The sequence below is a fragment of the Aphelocoma coerulescens genome, assembly GCF_041296385.1.
Source record: "Aphelocoma coerulescens isolate FSJ_1873_10779 chromosome Z unlocalized genomic scaffold, UR_Acoe_1.0 ChrZ, whole genome shotgun sequence".
Taxonomy (NCBI): domain Eukaryota; kingdom Metazoa; phylum Chordata; class Aves; order Passeriformes; family Corvidae; genus Aphelocoma; species Aphelocoma coerulescens.
In genome coordinates, this window is record NW_027184085.1 from 40,837,825 (window position 1) to 40,856,317 (window position 18,493).

Genomic DNA, 18,493 nt, shown 5'->3' on the forward strand with positions numbered 1-18,493 from the left:
CAGAACACATTCTGTAAACTAAGACAGAACCATCCAGGGGAAGGTTCCTTGGGGACGGGGGCTCACTCGAGCCTCTCACTGGGGAATCTTTGATAGATATCCTAATTAGTAAGACCTGTAATGTTATACCCTATGTATTGTGGGTGTGCACTGCAGTGTGCTTTTCAGTGCATTCCACCTGGATGTGGTGCACCTAAAGATCCTTAAAATAAATACTGAGGTAAAACTCCTTTTTCCCTTCTAACCATGCTTGATTCTTGATTTCAAGACCAGGAAAAGGCATCACTTCCACAAGTGACAACAAGACAGATCCACTTATTAAGTCACAGCATTGTTTCAACAAAACTATGACAATGTCCATAATCAGAAGAGCAACAATTTTTGTATTTGAAAATGCCAAAATATGAGAAAATAAGGATCTGCTTATGTCATCTGTACAACTGTTTTCTGTTGATTGCTGACCAACTGATTCTATGCTTGTGTCTGCAAACACAGACTACAGACTGAGGAACTATTCTACTGGTCAACAAGTAATTCCAAAAAGAATTAGCAAACTATCAAAGTACTCATGACTCTGTGAAACTGATGCCATTGAAGATCAAAGGACTTGATCCCAGATGAGATTAATGAAATCTTTTTATTTAGATGAAATGGACAGAACCCTTGGGAAAGGCATATTTAACCAGAACTGCTGCTTGTTTGCTTGCTTTCTTCCCAGAAGAGATTTAAGCAGAGATGCTGAACAATCTAGTGGCCTTCGGTACAGTGACAGCAATGGCTGATAGGGGGAGACTGACAGGTGTCATTTACGTTGACTTCTGTAAAGCCTTCAACGCAGTTCCACATGACACCCTCACCTCCAAAGAGGAGACACATGGATTTGAACTGTGAGCTATTTGGCGGATAAGGAACTGGCTGGATGAATGCAGCCAGAGAGTTGTGGTCAATGGCTCTGTGTCCAGGTAGAGGCTGGTGACGAGTGATGTCCCCCAGGGCTCTACTCTGGGATCAGTGGTCTTCAGTATCTTCACTGATGACACAGACAGTGGGACTGAGGGCAGCCTCAGCAAGACTGCAGATGTCACAAAGCTGTGCAGCACACTTGACACAACAGGACAGGATGCCATCCAGAGAGAGCTGGACAAACTTGAGAAGTGGGCCCATAAGAACCTCATGAAGTCTTAACAGGTCTGGGTGCAAGGTGCTGCACCTGGGTCAGAGCAACCCCAGACATGAGCACAGACTGAGAGAAGAACTATAGAGCAGCCCTGAGCAGGACTTGAGGGTTCTTGTGGATGAAAAGTTGAACATAAGACAGCAATGTGCACTCACAGCCTAGAATGCCAACTGCCAATCCTGGGCTGCATTAAAAGAAGAGTGGCCAGCAAGTGAAAGGAGGGGATTTTTGACTCTCTACTCTGCCCCCATGAGACCACACCTGTAATACTGGGTCCAGCTCTGGAGCCATCAGCATGGAAAGGACATGGACCTGTTACAGCGGATCCTGATGAGGCCACAAAGCTATCAGAAGGCTGGAGCATCTCTCCTATGAAGACAGGCTGGGAGTGCTGGGGTTGTTCAGCCTCCAAGAAGAGAAGAGAAAGCACCAGGGAGACCTCACTGTGGCCTCTCACTGCTTGAAGGGGTCTTTTTAAAAAAGAGTGACTTTTAAAAAAAAGGAGAGTGAGTTTTTACACGGGCAGAATGCGATAGGAGAAGGGGAATGCTTTTAAATGAAAAGAGGAGAGGTTTAGATTAGAAATTGGGAAGAAATTCTTTACTCAACAAGTAGTGAGGCACTGTAACAAGTTGCCCAGAGAAGTTGTGGATGTCTCACACTTGGAAGTGTTAAAGGCTAGACAGATGTGGCCCAGAGCAACTTACCTAGTGTGTGGAATCTTTTCCACTGGTGCAGGGGTTGGAATTAGATGATCTTCAAGGTTCCTTCCAATCAAAAGCATTCCATGATATTTTCTCTTCTAACTACCCCTTGGCATAGTAACTGTTTTACATAGTTTCTGTGTTCTAAAATTACTCTTTGCCTTTCCCGCAACAACTGTTCTGCAAAAGACTGTTTTCCAGTGTTTCCAGAGAATCCAAAGCCATTACACTTCAAGAGAAAAGTCAATTTAACAATGCAGAATTCAGTTGAAAGGACATTATCCAGTGATAAATATCAACCTGACTCATTTCAGGAACTGGAGAGCAGGGCAAGTGTGAAACTCAGGTTCTGCCACTGAACCCAAAAAAGTCAAGACAATCTAGGATGAACACAGAGCACAGACACCTATGGGTGTTTCTCCTCTGCCCAAAAACTTTCATCCAAATGGTAGAAATCACATGTTTTGAAAATGCTTGTATTACAAGACTCATTTAAGCTTACTGTCTATAGTAAAAACTTTGAAGAAATTCCTATTGTTTAAATAGTAAATGCATAAATCTCTAAGAATTTTTAGATCTGTCAGTTTATCAAAACCTGTAGCAACAGTGTATCCTAGTTAGTAAGATTCAATTTATTTTCTACATTCCAGCTTGCTTCAAAGCATGCAGATTTGAAGAAAACAATTCTCTTTCTCCGGGGAAACAATATAATATCACAGATCAAAGACTATCTCTGGAAGGCTGATAACTTTCAAGCATTAACATTTCTCCATAGGTTATCATGCAATTTTTAATTTCTAAATAGTAAAGATTCCAAAGGCTAGAGGGGTTATATATATATCCTCCTCATATAAGAAGTCTGTAAGTACTTCTATATAAGCTAATAGGATAACAATTTTATGGATTTTTTTTGCCAAGCCATATGCCACTTAACACCAATTACAATGAAGTCTGAAGACCCCTTCCAAAGCAGTTTCCTCTGAAAAAAGGAAATTTTTAGTAGAGTACATAAGGGACTCCCCAGACCTTCTCCTGCCTCTATTTTACTTCCCTCACACCTTTATATCACTAAGCAAGTTGCTGCACGATAAATATCTGGTCTGCATTTAGCAAACATTTCTAATGCTACTAAAAATGAAGTTTTGGAGTGTTTGAGGTTTTTTAATAATGTTTCTATGACATACAAATTTGATCTGAGATTTATATGGTTTGGCAGAAAGACAGTACATACTCAAAGACATGCATGAAGATTAAAACAGCCTGCATATCATTTCTAGCAGTATCATGCAGCTTACAGTTAGCTGCACTGACCTACTAAAAAAACCAGAAAACACCATAGCCTTTTGGATTCAAGCCATGACCTGGAAAAGTACAATTCAGATCTCGAAAGGAACATGTACCTGTTAAAACTAAGACAAGCATTATAGGTCAAGTATACTAGCACTACCAATCTATGATCCACACAGACTGCAGTTGATGATTTCCAGTTTTCTTGACAGCGTCCTAAATGCCTAGATTAATTAAAAAACCACAGGTGCAAAAAACTGCATTGGAAAACGGAGATCATGAAACAAGGAAAATTTACTGACATTATCAAATGGACTGATGCAGACAGTTACTTCTGAATGTTCATCTTTTCTCTAGTTCCCAAATACTCTATCACAGAAGCTTTCGATTTTTAATCAAGGATCAACTTATTTTTAAAGGAAAGAAAATAGTTTATGGTCCACAGACTAAAAGAAGCAATAAAAACTCTTTACTTAGTTCAAAATCAGTTTTCTAAAAACACCTCACACTTGCCTTTACCATGAAGTTGTCTCAGAAGTACTGGGTGTGGCTCATTTCCACATTGAGAAAACACCCTGCAACAAAACTCCACGCAATTTACATAAAAAACTTTGAGTAGGCAAAAAAACAGTTAAAAACTTTTAAACACAAGCACGTTTAGTCTTCTTGAATAAACAATATCAGAACAACCTACTGAATTCCTTATGATTAAAAAGATTTTAAAAGGATGTCAGAAATAGAGCAGATATGGTCAACATACAAGTTGTTTGCGTCATTCACTGCCCTCGAAATTGGAAGTGTTGTAAGTAAGTGCCCTCAGGAAAACCTTAAAATTGTTATGGGCTTATTTTCTATTCACATGGATCATTTTCATGGGACACACCTGTGTGTGGGCTCAGAAACTATATGAACACTGTAACTGCCTTCAAATGCAGCTGTTTGTCAAGGTTTTATACTTGCACAATCATTACTGAGCAAAACATTACTTAATCGCAAATGCGTAACAATACGAGTTTGAGGCCACCATTGTAAAATCTTAAGTCCTAGAAGTTCTAACAAAACATCTGTTATTTCTTCAGTTTTACACTTTTGCTCCTTCAATGACTCTTTTCACTACCCAATTCCAAAAAACTATTTTTTCTTCTGTCTTTCCTGGATTCAGAATAAACCCAAAAGTTAATTTGAAGGAAACTGGGAAGACTACTGGGAAGCAGTACAATTTCTTTTTCAAAGCAGAACAGCTGTTGAGTATTAATAAATCCATGAAAGAATGTCAAAATGATAAACCCAGCTGGTAATACTTGCTCATAGAAAAGGACGGGGGGAAATGCAATATAGAATACCTCATCTTAGACATCTTTGTGAAGAACAGCTAGTACAATTCACCCTAAAATACTCCACAGCAAGATGCAATCTTATAGCCAGTCCCAGATCTACAGAGCAAAGCTAGAACTGGCACTATTTAGTTATTATTTATAGGTAACTGTTTATCTGTTAATTCAAAACTATAATGTAATAATTAAAATTGTTTGAATGCTTGCAAAAGCACGTTAACATCAATTTCAAGCATGCCTAACTATTTATTTCTCTGAAGAAATATGCTTATTTGAGAACAAAATCACTTCTCACTGTTCAAATCCTGAAGTCCTCTGGAGACTTCAGGACCTTTTTAAATTTTTCATAATTTGATGAGGGCCACACAATCCTGCTAGGCATGTTAAGCAAAAGATTCAATTGGATAAATACAGCAGCCTTTTTTTCCTCCCATAAGGGTGAAGCAGCAGAGCTGGAGATGAAGGGTTTGTTTCGATATCCAACTGGAAAAACCTTAAGAAACCTGCTCAGGCATCACAGCTGACACTGTCTTCAAGAGGAAGGTACTTCCCTAAAGTACCTTTCCAGTCACATAATCCTATTACCTCTCACGCAGAAAACAACCAAACTCAAACTGAAGTTCTGAACTGACAAACCGTAGGAGCTTGCCTTTGTCCCCCTACACCATCCTCTGGGAAATTCTTTCCCACCAGGCAGTAGGGTCTCTCAGGAGAGCATACTAGTTGCTTGTTCTATTTGCAGTACAGACATACCTTTGCAAAGAGCACTCACTGTCCTACAATATGTAAACCAACATTAAAATGCATTAGTGTGAGATGTATTACTTTCTTTTCTTTTTTTTTTAAGTGTCTACAGAAACATCTTCCCCTATAAAAATCAACTGGTTCAAATATTCATTTTTTGTAATACCACCTGCACTGCAATCCACGATGTCAACTCTGATATTTTCAAGAAAACAAAGAACTAAACTAACAGAATCAGTAAAAGACTTCAAGAAACATGCTTTCATGTATGAATCATTCAGATCTTGAAGTTCGTGACAAATTATAAAATTCATTTCCTTTACATATTTATCCCCACTACTATTTTGTTAGTTTCCCCCAAAATACAACCATTTCAAATGCAAACTTTTCCTGGTATGCCCCCACTACAGCTTATTTAATCACTTTAGCTTATTCATGCACAAATATTATGCCACCAATCCATCTCACTACATGATGGATTCCCTTTCTTCCACACATATTACCCAGGTAGCTCTCTAGGTATATTGCATGTTTATCTCTTTCTAGTAACTATTCTCTTTAATTTTCAAACAGAAGTACTTTGGATCCACCTTAATTCCAACTGTTCACCACAAATGCTCTATTTGTGGGAACTGGCAAGAACTCAGTGCAAAAATACATAGAACACAAGATGAAGTGCTTTCCAATCCAGTACAGCATTTTAGGTATGCCTTGTAAGCTGCAATATAAATCATAATTAATTCAGATTATACACTGTCCAAACTTGTAGTTCAGTTGCAAAATAAACACCTTAGGCAGATCTGTATCTGGACTGGAAGATCATGACGTATTTTCTCAACAGAAAGCTGCGGTAAATCATATTGCACATGTCTAGAGTATCAGAACCACAATTCATTCAAAATGGAAGAGCCTGTGAAGATTTTGTGAAGAGAAACTGTGCATTAAAAAGTTCCTGGAGTTCCTGTATAGGTAACGTAGGTCACATTAAGAAGTCTTCTGAAAATTCAGTAAGCATACTCAAAGATGCTCACCAAAGGCTCTTAAAGTCAGCAAACTCTTCACAGGACTTGAAAAGGGAAAAAAAAAGTAAACAAACAAACACAAAAAAACAACCCACTCAAAAACTCACCAAACATACATACACAAGAACCCCAGGACAATTAACAAAAATAAACCCACTGCAATCTGTTCATACAGCATAGCAAAGTTACCAGATGACTCCTACTGCTCTGTCCTAGCACCTCTTGTTCAACACATTCAGAAGTGAGCTGTAAAAAAGGAGGAAAGTGAAGTGATGAAGTTCACCAACGACAAAATGCGATTCACTCTGGAAGAGTTATAGTGCAATGGCAAAGAACAACAAAAGTTCGTGGAATCAGCAGAACAAATTAAATGGCAGACTGAAATTTGTGTATATTAATTTAAGCAATGCAAACAAGAAAAACTATTTTAATTCCATATATAGGGTGATTACGACATAGGAATGTGATCCTGGAAAAAAAAGAGTTCAATGAAAGAAATGAATCTAGCATTCAGCAGAGGTTTACTAAAGTGTGTATCTTTACTAAAGATATACCCTGTTAGGAAAAAGATTATCACTACACTACTGCAAGTGATGTGCCTGCCTTGCTAACTCTCTGCTTCTGGTGTTCTGACCGTTTTTATTAGGTCTACAGGAAGATCCTGCTCTTATCCCATGACTGTTTTGTTCAGAAGCTTTAATCAATATGCATTGTTGAGTAGTCTATTATACAGAAGCACAAGAGGCCCACACAAAGAAGAAGAACACTACCAAAGGTATGGAGGATTGCTGAAGCAGCTTCCTCCAAACTGTGATCAAAATATCTGCAGAAAGATACCAATGGGATTCATTGAATTGGGAGTGACATGAAGGGTGTTAAGGAAAAATTGCCACTACCTCCTTATCCTAAAATACAAGAAAAAAAGTGGCACTTCACAAAATTTATTCTTGATGTTTAAAATGTCTTGCCATATTGTATTTCCTGCTGGGAACACATTCCTGTTTAATTTTAGACTGGACAAGTTTAGAAGCAGAAATCTTCTAAGGCACATAAAACACGAAGACCATTTCTGGTTCAGTCTTCACAGCTGAGGCCACTGAGGTACGAAGACCAGCCAAGTAAACAATTGCCATACACCCTGCCACATTCTGAAAGCCCTGCTTCAAACAGTACTGCACTGTCTAATTAACCTACTTCTTACAGAAATAACATATAGCCAGCATATTATACTAGAGCAAGCTGGAAGCCAAGTTATCTGTTTAAGTTTTCTTTGTAAAATGTAGAAAGGTGTACAAGACTGAGAAATTCCTCTAAAAAGCACTGGCTGCTCAGTTAATACACATGCTTCTTCATGGGGCAGACAGTTACTCAAACTCCTTGTCCAGTAGGCTAGGTTTGAATCTTCGTAACTAATTATATAGCTATGACTTGATAATTTAAGTTTTTATTGCTCTAACCTACAGTACTTCTCTTGGAATGCAACACTATTCATATCTGGAATAACCTGGAGCATCAGTAACAGTAGACTTGCAACAGCAGAAGTGCCCTTTCAGCATAAACTGGAGTTATTTGTTTTTGAACAGAGTAACTAAATATTCCTGGTAACAGTGCATACTTAGCGTCAATTTAACAGGATGGGAAAATTCAGAATGACACTGGCGATTTTGGGAAGGCAATATTGTTCATCTCTAATTATTCGGATTTAACAGGAAAAATACCCCGTGTGGGAGAAAACAATGCTCCACCAAGTACTGAATACCCAAACTGACAAATGAACAATGTGTTTACTACTAGCAATACAATTTAAATTCTACAAGCAAGAAATTTAAGAAACCAGCTTATTGAATTGAGAGCTGTTTCAGTAAAGCCTCATAACATTACATCATGCTGCCTTAGTTTAACTGTGCTGTATTTTTTATCAAGTATAAAAGAAAAATGTGAACACTAAGGGCAAGAACAAGTAATTCTTTGGGTATGTAGAGTTGTGCTTCACTGTGTAAAATAGTTTAAATAATAAAGGCTGGCAAAGTTCCAAGATGTACAGTTCAGAATGCTTACACTATCTTGGGCTTCACAACAGCTGAGGCATTTTACAGTGTCCAAGAACATGAAACTAACATCTGATTAATTCTCAAAGAGGTACACAGGTGTGACTTTTCTTTTCATACCCTATTTAGGCTTTCTCCCATAAGAGCACTTTATTTAGACAGTATGACAGTGTATTTTGCTGAAAAGATTCCTTAGTGTTGACATTATTTTACCCCCAATAGGTTGCACAGAAATGAAGTATGTGGCGCAAATATTCTGAATGCTGTGCTAAATTTTATTCTACCAGTATTTGTAATTCAGATGTAACAAGATTGCACAACAGGCTAACAAAATGTCCCATGGCATCATTTACTTCAATTTCTGAGGCTCACTGAAGTCATGGTAATACGGCCAAAAAAAATTATTTAATTCCACTGGAATTTACTTAAAACATATTGTTCTTATTAATTTTGAGGCAGTAACTCAATTCATAAGAAGTCATTTGTTCAACATTTGTATTTCAGCTCTTCAATTCAGTGAAGCCAGTGCATTCAACAAGGTGAAGTCAGTTACAGCTACATCAAAAAACAGAAGCTTCTTACACCCAAGCTGGAGGGGTAAGAGGAAAAAGTCTTGCACAGCCTGACAGACTTGGTCATACTCTTCCACTTGGTCCTACTGATCTGATGTGAAGAAAGAGTAAAAATAAAAATGAAAAATTAAGACATTCTTCACAGACCAAAGAAGCAGCTCACAAAAATTTCACTTTTGCATTTATTTCTTCAGCAGCAGTCCAAGCAGCAAGCTTCCCCTTCCAAATGCCAGGAAGGCACGCCTCCTGATACCAAACAGATCTAAAGCAATTTTCCGGCCCCTCATATTTTATTGTGAATAAGCTCTTTCAATAAAGTCTAGGCAGAGAGAGTTGTAGTAATATGATAGCCACATGAGAATCACAGGGACGTGCAGGAATTACAATTACAAAACAGACTGTTCAGTCAGGAACAGATGCAGACCCTAACATGATATAACAGCACTACTGCTGTATCAGTGTACAAAAGATAAGGCTAGAGCCCTTCTGTCTTGAGATGCTTTAGAGGAACACAAAGTCCTCAGAGGGCACAACTAGGAGGGAAAGGACAAAAAATACACTCTGAAAACCAAACCTCAGATCATTTTATAAAATTAAGAATGTATGTCATTTTGAAGCTTAATTTTCGAACTTATAGAAGAGCATATATTAAGTACTCAAAAGCATTTTTCTAACACTTAATCCAACATTACCAAACATTCCATCCATTAATGAAAAACCAGGCAGTTATGGATTTAATTTCCTTTGAGCTTTACTTTCCAAAGCTAGAGAAAGACAGCAGTTCTTTGATTTTTTTTTTCAATTTCCCTACCTGCACCTTCCATTTCCTAGCCTCTGTTCATACATTAAAAAATTCAACTGTTTTTCTTCTATATAGTGAGATCAATCCTCTCTTTGCTTCACCACATCATCTGAGCTGATAAAACTGAAAGCTTATGTTTCTTGGCTAAAACATTCACTTTTCAAGACTCTTCTTGGAGATATTTTTGTAGTCTGACTTCAGACCAGGTTACTGCATCTTATACTAACTATACTCTTTATTGGGAGGTGCTGTACCTAAACCTGGAACAGGAATTCTACCATACAGCAGACATCAGATGCATGTTTTGAGGAGTCCAACCTGCTTTTAGAAAGACATAACCATTTCTAAAAGACAACTGACTCAAACACAGAAGTTATGCATTACAAGAAGTGTGAAGCAGTCATTTTTGAATTAACTTACATAAAATAAATTATTTGACTAATGAATTCCATAGAACAACATTTTTCTACATCTTCTCTGTGTTAATAATCTACTAGAAGTCCCTCAAAATCTTCATCAAGTACAAGTAAGGTAGAAACAATGTAGGTGCATCAGATGGTTTCAAGATGATTCTTTTTTTACATTCTTCAGCTCTAGCCATGATATCACATTAATGCTACACTATTAATGCTCAGCTAAAAATACTTCTTCACATTCACATAAAACAGCACATTCTATCCTCTCTGATAGCAGAGATACTTATATGTGGGAGGACAAGTAACACACGAAGGAGATGCCGGCTCCCTGACAAACTTAGCATTGTTTTATAACTTTTGGCATATTCAATGTTTTCAGCATACACAACTTTGTGAGTAAACTAATACTAAATTATTTAAGTACACATGAACATAACACCCCACGGAAAGTTATTAATAGCTTGTAATTCAGACTGCAAAAAAAATCTACGTGATTTCAACTTGCCAAAAGATTCGGCATGGTAAGGCATTGCCTTGTTTAGCACCTGGACCCCTTCAAAAACTGTCAGTGCCGGGATCATCTTTTTATTACTTTATGTCTTCCCCTGAGTTCTTCTACTCCATCGTGACCTCTGGGCTAACTCCAACAAAAAAGCATGGGTTATATCGCCTCAGCCAGTACCATCATGCCCGAAACAAGTTACCTGTCTCCACCTACTGCAGAAAGCTCAAGGGGTGTGATCTCTGATCTGGTTTTAATGCACCTTGTGAGCACACTGACGTAGTGACGGAAAGGCTTAAGCCTTTTCCGAAAGCAATTATGCACTACTACCACATTTACAAACGAAACTTGGCAGTGAGTGCACGGATCACTCCCTTCCAGCTCCACTTTTTGCACAAAAAGATCCCAGTGCTTAGTGAAGAGACGAAACAGACAGCACAGCAACTTAAGAAAACTGCGTATCATAACCCCGTGGGTTCGGTTCAACAAGGAGCACCTCCAAGAGCTCCCAGGGAAAACTTAAGTTTTACCTTCCTGGCATCTTGGATTCATGTATTTTAAAAGAAAACTTATTTACAGCCACCTGCTCACAGGTGCGATTACTCCGGTTCCTCCGCCCGGGACAAACTCGTAACGAACGTACCGAGGCTGTCAGAGACGGGCAGGGCAGGGCAGGGCAGGGCCCGAAGAACCCGCCGCACCCCAACTTCCATTAGGCATCCAGGGGCAGGACGCTGTGGGAAGCCTCTCGAGGGGCAGCTGAGGGTGACCCGGCCCCTCACGAGCAAGCCGGGTGCTGATCCCCACGGGCCGCCCAGCCCAGCCCGCAACGCACGGCTGCCCTCAGAGCCCGCAGGATCTGCACGCAGCCGCCGTCGCCACCTCCGCGGAGCCCCCGCTCCCATCCTGCACTCACCGCGTTACAGCCGCCCGCCGTCAGGCCAACCCTCTTTACCAGCATGATGCAGCCGCCCCACCTGGCGGCACCGCCGCCACCCTCCCACGACGGCGACGGAGGCGGCGGCTCCTCTTCCTCTTTTGCCGCCCGGGCCCAGGCTGGCGGCGGCTCCGGCTCGGGGCTCATGTCGCTCCGACCATGGCCCCTCCCGGAGCAGCCGGGCCGGGCCGGGCCGGGCGAGGCTGCCGCGGCCGCCTACGCCGGGCTCACGTGACCGCGCGGCCCCGCCCTCCTCGCGCCAAACCGCCCCCGCCCCCGAGGCGGGTTCGAACGGAGGCGCGCGCGGCCGTCAGTTTCCCTCCGGGAATCACTGGCTCAGTGTGGGGGGACGGGCCTTCTGAGCTCATCGAGTCCAACCTACGACCGAACGCCACCTTGTCAAGTAGATCTTGGCGCTAAGCGCCACATACAATCTCTCCTTAAACACCTTCAGGGACAGTGACTCCACCCCCTTCCTGGGCAGCCCAGTCCAATGTCTAGTCACCCCTTCTGTGAAGAAATTCTTCCTCATGTCCAATGTAAACCTTTCCCGGCACAGTTTAAGATTGTGTCTTCCTGTCCTGTCACTGGTTGCCTGCGAAAGAGGCCGGCCCCCACCTGGCTACACCTCCTTTCAGGCAGCTGTAGAGACGGATAAGGTCAGCCCTGAGCCGCGTTTTCTCCAGGCTAAACAACCCCAGCTTGCTCAACCATTACTTACAGGACTTGTGCTCCGGACTCTTTACCAGCTCTGTTGCACTTCTCTGGACGTGCTCCAGCACCTCAATGTCCTTGAACTGGTGGGCTCAGAACTGGACACAGGATTCGAGGTGTGACCTTACCAGTGCTGAGTACAGGGGACAGTCATTGCCCAGGTCCTGCTGGACACACTATTGCTGATCCACAAGGTCAATCTCTTCCAAACTAGCGTTCTGTGTGGCTCAGCTTAACCTTTCTAAAGCCCTTGGTCCTTTGTCGCCAGGCGGATGTAATGGCAAGCTCAGTTTTTTCTCACTGAAGTACTGCAAGACCAGCTGGTTGTTGTTAGCAGTGCCCCAGGTTCATCACTAGAAGCAGAACTGGTTACCTCCCCAGTGCACCAGGTGCGCACAAAGTTCTTTGAGGCAGCATGGTGCTGACAGTAAAGATTGTAGCTACTGACAGACCCTGTAACATCCATACACCTGACCAGTTGTCCATCCGGAATAAGCTCTTCACCAGAGAGCTCAAAACGTCCCCTCACGGCCAGCACCAAGAAGCTTTCATATCCTGCAGAAGGACAGGCAGTAACACATCCTTCCATCTGGATATGCTACTGGAGTCAAGCTGCTGCTTTTCCTGGTTCCTCAGCTGTTCTCTGCTAAGTACCAAGCTGGTTACAGGATCAGAACTTTTCAGTTTGCTAGAACAGTAAAGGTTACTTTAAAATGCTGTTTGCTCTATGTCTATATACCTCCTAAATATGGTGCATTGTGAAATTTACCTTTTATGGTTCGTTATGCAGGAATTTAACAAACATTCTTTTTTTTATCAAAGTAGTGTGCATTGACTTAAAAGCTTTTCTTTATATGAACTTCTTTTAAAGCTCTATTTTATTTAAAGACATCACTATTTCAGGAGGAACACTGGTTACTATGAACTAAATGGATACACCAAGTTATCTTTCTTATTATATAGGCATTGGTAAATCAATACATATTCTTTACACTTCCTTGGCAGCCCAAGCCAGTTGTGTGTAGAATTTCATGCTTACTTTCCACCTTTTTTTTGTTCTGGTAGCCTAGAAGCTCTTACAAAATGTTTCATTTCTTCAAAAATAGCCATCATGAAATATAGTAATGTTTTTGCTCTTTTCAAGACTTAATGATTTTTCTACTGACTTGAAAGCCAAGGGACTTTATCCTGTGCAGTTTTCAGTGTCGGGTTTTGTTGTTGTCTTTTTTTTATTAACAGGCTTCCAAATAATGACAATTTTTAAAATTCAAACAGATTCCTCAGTCAGAAAGGTATGAATTTATAAGCTTGGTGTATCAGCCAAAAACCTGTTTACCACATGAGGTTAATGTAAAATGTATTGCTTTAATTCATCATTGTATTTTGAAAATGTCACCATCGCTTACATATATCACTGAAATTTTTAATCCACTTCATATACAAATGGTCAGCTGTATCAGCAAATATCAAATGGTCAGCTGTAATGGCTATTGACTTGGGCTTAACAGACCACTACTTTATGTCATTATGTCCTTGTTGCATGCAGAATTTAAAGTTAGAACAGTTTTGTTCACATGCTGAGCTACATGTATAAACCTTCTTAGGAACTGGTTATCCAAGTAAGTGAAAACAAAATGAAGGAATGAATACTCAATTTATGAAGAGATGTTACTAGTACAGTTCCTCTCAGTTCTGTGCTCTATGCTTTTTAAAATATTCTAAGCAATATTTCTAAGCTATCTGGAGGGGTCATTAGTAATGAAGATATAGAGTTTAATAGAGAATACTATTCAGCTTGATCAAAACTATAAAGAGTTGTAAAAATACAATGAACTTGAGTGACTGTTGGAATGTCAGCTGAAAGTGTTGGTAACTGAAGATAGGACATCTGGGGGAAAAGAATTGTAATTAGTGATTGGGTTTGTAGATCTCTAAGTTAGCTATTTCTCCTTCAAAAAGACACTAGAAACTCTACAGTTTTCTGAGATAATTCTTACACCTGGCAGTAGCTAATTACCTGCTTAGAGATAATAAAAATATCCTCTGAAATTTAAAACGGTACTTTATCTCAGCTTAGCTACCTGCAAGTTTTTTGTATTTTAATCCATTTTTTGTAGTTAATAGAGTTAAATTGCCTGTTATATTGAAGAAAAAGTATAAAATATTGACAAAATATTCATGGTAAAAATATGAACCAGATCTATTTTTTTTTTTTTTGCATAGTTTAGAGAGGTTTTTTTAAGTGTGAACCATCTGCAACACTGTTTGAACAAAATATTTCTAAGCAGCAGAACAAAGTCCAGGATTAACAAAATTCACAATTGAAGGTGAATCATATGTTGATATCAATAAACCATGACCAAGAGTATCCCAAGGAGAATGCCCTTGGAACAGCTGGATGCCTGAGGTGCTGTCCCTACATACACCCCTGTCATGCCTCCCTGTGCTGCTCTCTCAGATGGACACTGCTGCTGTTCAGAGCAGTCATCTCCAGACTCTGGCATGGCGCTGGCAGCCAGGCACTGCTGTTCCCGTGGACCACAGGTACCAACAAATGCCCTACACACAGCCCCAAGTGCCCTCCTGAACAGGGAGCGTTCCAGCTGCCATGGCAGGGCGTTAATGCCAGGAGGCTGGATGGCACTGAGGGGTCTTCCCAGGGAATGGTAGAGATGGCGCATGGCCAGTGTTCGTGTGTGTGATGCTGCTGGCCTGACCTGGATGCTGCTCTCTGGGACAGCCGGGCCAGGCCTGCCCTTGTTCGGGCAACGCTCGACTCTTGGATGTGGCTGGGTCATCCTTGGTGTCCCTGTGACCACCCAGGGCAGGGATGTGCTCTGAGGGTTGCTGATTGCTTCTCTGTGGGAGAATGAACTGAACTGAACTGAAGCCACTGGATAATGACTCAAAACATTCCCCGTTTGTGGAGACCAGGGAGTTTTGTTGAAGCCTGGCTTGAAAATGGAGGAATTGAGCTTTTGAGTGTGTAATGGCTAACCTCTGATGTGATAAAACAGAGTGACTGATAGGCTATGTGTGAGATAGGAGATAATCCTGTGGAGACAGGATGATGCCTCTTGTCCTGCTAGGTTGTCCTCCCTTGCACAAACCACCATCTGCCCCATCCCCCCACACACATGACTTCCTCTCCCCTCTCCCACCACCCCCACCACCACCTCCCCAAGTACACATTCACATGTGTCCTGAGGGTCATATGGCTGATGGGTCATAATGGGCCATAACTGACTCAGCTGCCCTGATGTGGTGGGCAGCTGTGTCGTCTTGGGCAGCTGTGTTTTCTCAGAAGGTGTCAAGGGCACCCATAAGTGTCCAATGATCCACAAAATGACATCATCCAGTGTGAAGCTCCCTGCCCCAGGGGAGATACCTGGGCACCTGGGCATTCCCACCTGAACCTGACTATAAACCAAAGAGATTTTGTGTTCAGCAGATTTTCCTGGCGATTTTTCCCCACCACTTCTTTGGTACTTTCCCCACCACCCAACAGATCAGTTCTGCAACCACAACTTTGACCAAGATTGCTCAGCAACCAAGTCTTGGTGCAGGGCCTATGGGTGGTGAGAGCTTCACACTGTTGTGCTTTCTCTTCTTTTTTTGTTCTTCACACTCTTGTGTTTTCTCTTTCTTTTCGCTTTTGCATGTCCTTGGGTGATGTTGTTGCATTTTCATATTGCAATGCTTTCTTGTTGTTATATTACTAGAGATAATACCAACGAAAACTGCTACATACCTGTTTTCCTTTGCAACCAAATTGTTCTATAATAAACCCTACATGTGTATATTTACAAACATCAATTATTCAGTGTCGTTTCACTCTAATCCACCCCAAAGGATCTATTAACCAGAACGTGGGCTGACCTTGCCTTCTGCAGCACTTCTAACTCTCTCCTGATGCTGCTGTGCCTTCATCATCTTCATGTTGAAACAGGTCTTGGCCACTGTGGTCTTTCAACACATCTCAGGACACCTGGCTTTTGCTGTAGTCTTCCCTCCTCTCCAAGGGCACTGAACATTTTTGGTCCTCTTCATACATCTCATGGGCCAGCTCTTTGTCAATATTGCATTCCCAGTCCTCTTCCTCGGCCAAGGTCTCTGGCTCACTAGAGACATGGGCTTCAACACGCTCCAGCACCTTCTGCATGCTTAGGATGGCCTCTGTCCCCTCCAGGCCTGTCTGCTCTGGCTGCCTAAGGTCGAAAAACGTGTTCACCTGGCAGATGGGACAGGAGAGAGGGAGGAATTCTTGAAGAGTTCTTGCTCATGTTCTTTACATTGAGGCTGGCAGAGCACTTGGAACAGGCTGCCCTGGTCATAGAGTCTCCCTCTATGGAAAAATTCCAAATACACTTGGACACATTCCTCTGTAACCTTCTCTAGGTGACCCTGCCTTTGCAGGGCAGTTGGACTAGATGTCCTCCAGATGTCATTTCCAGCTATTCTGTGACTCTGTCATTTTGTTGCCTTTCCCTGGTCTCAAAATTAAGAACCAAACATGATTTAAGGGAAAAGGGGTTTTTACCTTGGTATTTTTTTAAGGATCTGTCATACATGAAATCCCTATTTGTGCTTGGTCTTTGCATATTAAGTGCTTTAATTAATTTGAGCTTAATATTTTTAAATTGAATGTTAAAATCAATCCATCAGTCCAGGTACACTAATCAAGTTTTTATGGTCTTCCTGTGTTTACTGTATACCTTTACAAGTGTTTTAAGATGAGTTGGATGTATTTTTATGTTTTACTTGTATCTTGGTTTCAAGGCAGATTTTAAAAAAACCCCAGTTGCAACAAACAGCCCAGCCCCCCATAAGCACATGACCCTTATCTCAACTAATATCACCCCTCTGACCAGGAGGAGCCATTGGTGGACAGAGGTGGTCTGTCAAGGGGAAAACACCAACCGCCTTGAACCAGGGGGGTGGACTGTGGGTGGGCTGTGGGCGGACTGTGGGCGGAGCAAAAGCTATAAAAGGAATCCAAAAGACATGCCCACTCTCTTTTCCCTTCCTCTCCAGCTTGCTAAGGCAGTGCTGGAGAAGCCTACCCCTTTCTAGGGGCTTTTAGAAATAGATTTCTTTTTGACCAGCCTAAACTGCAAGTTTATTTTTTCTCTACCTGAGGTTCAGAGCTGTCTTAAGCCTAAAGTTCCTGAATCCCTGCGCTCCTGGGGCATATCTCTCGAGCCATCTGGATCCCAAATTTTTATATTTTGTTAGGTTTTTTTTGCAATTTTTCAATTTTTTTCTGTTTTAATAAATTGTTTTAATTTCTACAAAGAGTTGTCTCATTCCTCACAACTCTTTTGGGGGCTCTCCGGGATCCTATTTTTGCCCTAAAATCCAGGTATTTTGGTTAATTTTACTATTTTTGAATTTTTGCGATTTTTTTGGTTTTTTGGTTTTTCTCCTTGGATTTTCTGGGCTCCCACAAGGATTACTGCAGCAGAGAAAGGACACCTCCGGTGGAGAAAGACTTGTGGTAAGGCTTGAACCCTTCTTAAAGGGAACTTAGTTAGGGACTTACCCTTTTTAAGGGCTATTAGTTTTTGGGGAACCTCCGAGTGGAATTCCTTTTGTGAGAGAGTGTGTGGGGGGTTGGCCGCCCCCAGTGTGTGTGTGAGTGTGCTTGAAAGGGTTCATTTTTAAGGGCACCACGAGGGATCACCCTTTAGAGACACAGAGGGGAAGATCGAGTGTGGTGATCAGCCTTTCTGGGGGGAGGTTTCCACGTTTTAGGGGTGTGCGCAGCCCCAAATTCATTTTTATTAGTGTCTCAGTCTCCTCGGGTCTAGAACTGAGGAGAAACCTCATTTTAAACCCCTCTCTTTTTTCTTTTCGCCGCGTGGTCGGCGGCCATTTTGAAATTTCGCGCGGCCGCGTGGTCGGCGGCCATTTTGAAATTTCGGGTTTCCACGTGGTCGGCCGCCATTTTGTGTCCTTTTAATTTGAACTGCACCCCTTTGCCGTTTTAAGTGCATGTGTGAACTTGTTTTAGGTGCACTCTTGTGGTCAGTGCTATCTAGCACCTTTATACTTCCTGTTAGTTTGGAGTGTTTGGGTTATTGGATTGTAGTTGTAATTTGCTTTATCTGCTTTAATCATAAGACACTACTTTGATATTTTGAATTACTGCTTGTGTTATTCATTATAATCTTTTTCCTTTAATTCGGTTATAAATATTTTAAATTTATCTCTCCTTTGCTAATAAAGACAACT

General features: G+C 41.3%; 1 protein-coding gene across 6 annotated transcripts in view; it reads right to left on the reverse strand.

Annotated features, from left to right (window-relative positions):
* The window catches only part of MFSD14B (major facilitator superfamily domain containing 14B), a 34,146-nt gene extending 22,383 nt beyond the window's left edge, over positions 1 to 11,763 (reverse strand). For 5 of the 6 annotated variants that reach the window (XM_069000909.1, XM_069000908.1, XM_069000907.1 and 2 more), the window contains exon 1: positions 11,525 to 11,763. In XM_069000909.1, the coding sequence (XP_068857010.1) occupies positions 11,525 to 11,692 (168 nt within the window). In that variant the 5' untranslated portion in view covers positions 11,693 to 11,763. Of the gene's footprint in view, positions 1 to 6,035; positions 6,261 to 11,524 lie in introns of those variants that run through there. The other variant, XM_069000910.1, reaches the window with a different exon arrangement.
* Between the last annotated feature and the right edge of the window lie 6,730 nt (positions 11,764 to 18,493).